The sequence below is a fragment of the Myotis brandtii genome, unplaced genomic scaffold (assembly GCF_000412655.1).
Source record: "Myotis brandtii unplaced genomic scaffold, ASM41265v1 scaffold350, whole genome shotgun sequence".
Classification (NCBI taxonomy): Eukaryota; Metazoa; Chordata; class Mammalia; order Chiroptera; family Vespertilionidae; genus Myotis; species Myotis brandtii.
In genome coordinates this window covers 56,046-61,716 of record NW_005363468.1, presented here as the reverse complement: position 1 = coordinate 61,716, position 5,671 = coordinate 56,046, and the positions used below count along the sequence as shown (strand labels likewise).

Genomic DNA, 5,671 nt, shown 5'->3' with positions numbered 1-5,671 from the left:
AAGATAAGGAATAATCATTTAGTCAATGCTCACAGCCTAGTGGGATCCTCATTTTGCAGTGGGATAGACAGAGAGGTTAATTCCCAAAGCCACATGCCAACAACATGGGAGATTAACTCTTTTATACTCAGTCTTCCTAGTCACATACTCATTGAAGCAAGATTTATACAATGTGGAACTGAAACAGAATCTTAGATTCTATGTAAATTAATTCAATGATTTATTCAAATAATAGTGTTGAGTGGCTGTTCTAGGCACAGAGGATAAAATATTGAAAAAAGATAGAAAAGTCCCTCTTTCTATAAAGCTTACATTTTAGTGGATGAAATGACAGTAGATGAATAAACTAGCTACCTAACTATCAGTGATAAATGATAGCAATAAAACAGGGTCATGTGAGAGGCATGGACAGGATATCTGCTTTTGTTTGAAGGTTCCAAGAAAGGCCTCCTAAAACCAGAATGACAGGAAAAAGGCAGTCGGGCAGAAGACCTAGAGAAGAGCCTCTCAGGCAGAGGGACTTCCGGGACAAAGGCCCTGAGGTAGGGACATGCATGGCATATTTGAAGGACAGAAAAACCATACGGTGGCTGGAGGACCATGAGCATCAGGAAGAGTGGTACGGGGTGCATTTGAAGAGATTATCAGGATCCAGGTTACCAAAGACCTTGTAGGTGTGGGGTTTAGATTTTAGTCCATCTGAATGAGAAGCTTAGGAAAGGATATGAAAGGAGACAAGGTGAAAAAGACAGGATATGATTTCAGTTTTAAATGTTTGATTTTTCTTTTTTTTGGTAATTTATATATTTAAAAAATTGGGTCACCTTCTTAAAAGTGTTCATCAATTTGGATTTTTCTTAATTACATCTTAATGGCATCATGTTATTTTTTCTTTATGTCCTGTATATTTTATAAATTAGGTTGTGGGCTTGACTATTACTGAGTTAAGGAAGGCTGTGAGGTTTGGGATGTGTGGAGAATGAAGAGTGAAGGATTATAAACCTTATAAATATACAAGTGTATATTTCAAGAAGCCAGAAATGGAATCAGAACTGTGTAATATAATCACAGTATATATAGTTAACCCTTAAACAATGTGGGGATTAGGGATGCCAACTCACCATGTAGATGAAAATCCACATGTAACTTTTGATTCCCCTGAAACTTGTCCCTCGGTATCCATGGGGGTGTGGTTCCAGGACCCCTTGTAGATACCAAAATCTACAGATGCTCATGACCCTTATGTAAAATGATGTAGAACAGTGTATAAAGTCAGCCCCCTGCATCCCAAGATTCACAATGTGGATTGAAAATTCTATTTTTGAATCTGTGGCTAAAAAAATCCAGCGACAGGGAGGGCAATTGTATATTTATTGAAAAATAATAATAAGTCACATAAAAGTGGGCCCATGCTGTTCAATTGATCCCTAGGTAGAACCATGTTGAGAATTGAACAGAAAGACCAGCCTATCTCAAGAGGCCTCTTTTCGTTCACCAGCATAGCCATGCTTGCTTGGGGATAAGTAGTACTAATAACAAAAGGCAGAGAGCATGCCCTTGTCACATACATCTGAGACTCAGCCAGCAGGGAGGATTTGTCATTTGTCCATAGCACTAGGAAACACTATAGCAAAAGGAGTTATAAACTCCATCCCTGCTGCGGTAGGCAGAATTCTAACATGGCTCCCAGGACTTTTGTGCTTGGTGTTACTCCTGTGATTATATTACGTGGAAACAGATATTTTGAAGATGTAATTAAGGCTATGAATCTATTGACCTTAAATGAGGAAGATTCCTGAGTCGGCCTAACTTATTCACATGAGCCCTTTAAAAGTAGAGTTTTCTCCTGGTGGCAGAAGTGGAAGTCAGAGAGAGTCTAAGTGTGAGAGGGATTTGAGAAGGGATTGCTTGCTTGAAGATGGAGGGGTTCACATGGCAAGGAATACCAGCCACCAAGGAAATGGGAACCTCAGTCCAATAATCACAAGAGACTGAAACTTACCAGCAATCTGAATGAACTTGAAAGTGTGTTCTACAGAGCCTTCAGATCACAGGGCAACCTGGCTGATACCTTGATTTTGGTGGTGTAAGTCTTTAAGCAGAGATCCAGTTGAGCCTACCTGGCCTTCTGACCTATATAACTGGGAGAGAATGAATGGGTAGTGCGGTAAGTTGCTAAATTTGTGGTAATTCATTACAGCATTAGAAAACTAATCTGCCTACAATATGCCAGGCACTGTAATAGGCTGCTATGAGGTGTGCAATGATAGCTCCGCATGAATCCTGCTTCAGCTGGTTCAGTCACTCATCTATGGGAAGAGAAGGGGTGGAAATGGATTCTGTCTTGAGAGCTCAACCAGCTCTTCTCTTCAGTGTACAAACAAGCAGCCAGAGCCCCCATTCCTTCCTCTTCTCTTCTTCTGCACTGAAATAGCACACACGTGGCAGCAACAAGACTAACGGACATTTAATATTTATAAACTTGTCTGTATTGGTATAGAAACATTCATTTAAGCTGGAATGTAATATGAGGAGCAATAACATGTGCTGAATAATTACTTAAAAATAATACCCAAAATCTACAATAAGCACAAACAAGTACACTAACATCCACGTAGGAAATTTGTGCTCTTTTCTCAATGTACAAAGATGAGCAGGCTGAGAAGACAAACCTGTCTGGGTCTTACTGACACTTAATTGACAGTGGCACACCGGATATGTGGCCATGTTCTCAAGAGCACTATTTTAAGTTCGTGAATATTAGTTCTAGAAGTGCCAATATAGGGCTTTAGACATAATTTTCATAAGAAATATATGCACATAATAATGAAGAAATGTTTATTCAGTGATTGCACCAAAACAAGCAAACTTGGCAATGCATGTCCATGGGAGCAACTCCTGGGAGGTGAGCTGTCTGGTTAACCATGGTATAAGGAATTCAGAGAAGAGACAATGGAGGTCCAACAGGTTAGTGGCTGTGGATATAGAAGTGGACTGAATGAAGAGACATTTAAGAGGTGTCAATTGGTTTTAGTGACTTTAGAAAGAAGGGGTGGGGGTCAATGTACTTTATAACCCCACACCATTTAAGACCGAATGAGTTTCTACTAAACTCTTGAGACCCTTTTTATTTTTATGCTCACCCCTCATCTGATCCCAAGCTGAGGATTTTAATCCCATCTCTGACCTACCTGTAACTCGAAAAGCTAAATCAAAGCCTCTTGTTGCAGTCCCACATCTAATCTTCCCCTTCAATCCAGGAGCCAGGGGGAACAGTCCAAGTTTGTATTTCAAATAATTCTGTTTGTTGTAGTACATGACTGCTCTCTATTCTTGTTATGTACTGGGAGCTTAAAAGTTGCTCATAATTCGAGATGGTGGATCTGAAGGCAGCGTGACAGATGAAGGTTTTGTGCAAATTTTTTCCTGTTCCTTTTAGACTCATGCTGTGTGCTTCAATACTCCATGTAACAGCAACTCCATTTTAATGCAATAGCTATGAAAAAATAAAACTATCAGTCATTGTCAAATACTTTCTAAATGGAGACAGAGGAGGGTTTCAGTTCTCTGTGTAACAAGGACAGAGGAGAAAGGTCAGCGATGTATCATGTGGTATAGGATTTCCCCTTAAGGGATCTTCTGCTAAGACTTGCTCATAGTGTGGAAGCTTTTGTCTGGTCAGGGACTCTTAAGATTGCTCCTCAACTTAAGGCTACACATATTCAAGTCTCTGCTCTGTATAGTTTTGGAGAAAGAAAGAATGGGTTTCAAGTGGAATTGGGGAAAGATTTTTTTGCCGTTTATGAAGGCTAGGAACTATTATTGACGGCTGTTTAACTTATGAAAATTAATTAGATGACATAAATTATGCATGTGGGAAAAAGAAAATCTATCAATGGATGGTTTGACGATTCAGAAGAGTCCTTAAGTTTATAACAAAAGACATTTTGTGCAGCAGGTCACGTTTGGGGTGGGCACTTGTTCGTCCTTTGTGCCTGAACAGGGTGAATACAGAATTGTTCTCAGGCCTTTCCCTGGGAGTGAGGGAGCTGGTCATTTCAATGGAGTTCATCACTTTGTGCTTGTCAGCTGTTTGGAAGCACAGAAGGCCACTGACAAGATTTAGTAGGGAAGCCAGAGACTGAAAGGTCTCTAGAGGAACCAGAATGTCTGAATACTGAACCCATGTGCCTAGCAACATGGCGCGATCTCATAATGAGCCCTTCTCCCAGTTGCTTGAGAAACGAATAAACATAGTGACTCTGGAAGTCAAAACCTTACATGAAATGTAAAAGTATTTGATGCCAAAAGAAGTTTCTATTTCTATTTTAAAATCTCTTGTAGAGTAATAAAACATATTTACTTACATAGCATCAGTGTGTGTTTTAAAGGAATACTTACTACTTTTTTTTCTTGTTAACTTTATTTTCCATACCAAGAAATATAGACAGTTGTAACACCCACAAATAGTTGCAAATTAGAGCAAATGTATTAGCAATGTTTACTCTCACCTTGAAAGATATATTATAAAGATGATTATTAATTAATATGTCTGTTTAAAAGTCTCTTGGATCAATGTGGAGGTATAATAACTAACTACAAATAAATGTAATTTAAATTCAAAGTAATTTATTCTAGTTTAAATTGTATAATGAAATGAAAAATGACAAACTATAATTCAGGAAATAGTAGCTATTCTGAGTTAATGATGTATTTATCTTTGGTTCCAATCTTGGTAAGTGTGATTGGAATCTTTAGTATAAATTAAATTATATTCTTTAGTTATTGTATCACAGAGGATTAAGCATTGAATGAAAAGAAAAAAATACATTTCTGGTATTTTCTACAGCTGTTTTTTTTTTGTTTGTTTGTTTGTGTTTTTTTTTTTTGTTAGAACAACTCAGCAAAATAAAATTCCTGTTTATTGTGGACAACATTGTTTCACACATACATCGAACAGGCCAAAAGAAAATAAACAGCAATTTCATAGACAAAAAAAGGGAAAAAAGAAACCTTTTTATCTTTGGCCTTTTTAACCGTCTCATACAAACCAACTACTTATAGTACAGCTAAGTACATACACAAAAAGTTACTGGAATGCTCGGAATAAGATTGTTTTTTTTGTTGTTGTTTTTGCTTTTTTTACAAGGTTTTTTTTCTCCTTTGAGATTATAATGAACATGGTCACACCACAAGTAAAGTCAGAAGTAGGACAGAGAATGCTCCAAAGGCTGGTTTGGTCATCCCAAGATCATTAAAAATGGCTGACCCCTAACAATATGTACAAAAATATAAAATGTAAATAAAAAATACAAACAAATTTTCCTTTTTAAAGTACTTTTAAGAAAAAAAGCAGAGCAGGGCCTTGGAAGTTTTGGTTCTTTTTTCCTCCCCTGTTGCAAATTCACGTTGTGGTTTTGGTTGGGTGGTGGAGAGTGCGTGTCATCTGCAGGTGGCGCTGCCTGAGGTGGGTGGGTAGGCAGGTGGGCGGGAGTCTCTACTCGAAGGTGACCACGTTTAGATTCTGAGACGGGAAGTGGAGGGTGAATAGGTCACGGAGGCCTTTAACTTTTCCTTTTTTTGCTGTCTAGTCATCCTCATCAGTCTTCTGCTTCTTGGTGTCAACATCATCATCCTCATCATCTTCAGCTGCCCGTTTGCCTGTAGCTGC

The 5,671-nt window shown here is 38.3% G+C and overlaps 1 protein-coding gene across 1 annotated transcript in view; it reads right to left on the bottom strand.

Annotated features, from left to right (window-relative positions):
* Positions 1–5,115: 5,115 nt before the first annotated feature.
* The window catches only part of LOC102252799 (prothymosin alpha-like), a 1,036-nt gene continuing 480 nt past the window's right edge, over positions 5,116–5,671 (bottom strand). The window contains exon 2 of the mRNA XM_005871631.2: positions 5,116–5,667. Within this exon, the coding sequence (XP_005871693.1) occupies positions 5,588–5,667 (80 nt within the window). The 3' untranslated portion in view covers positions 5,116–5,587. The remainder of the gene's footprint in view (positions 5,668–5,671) is intronic.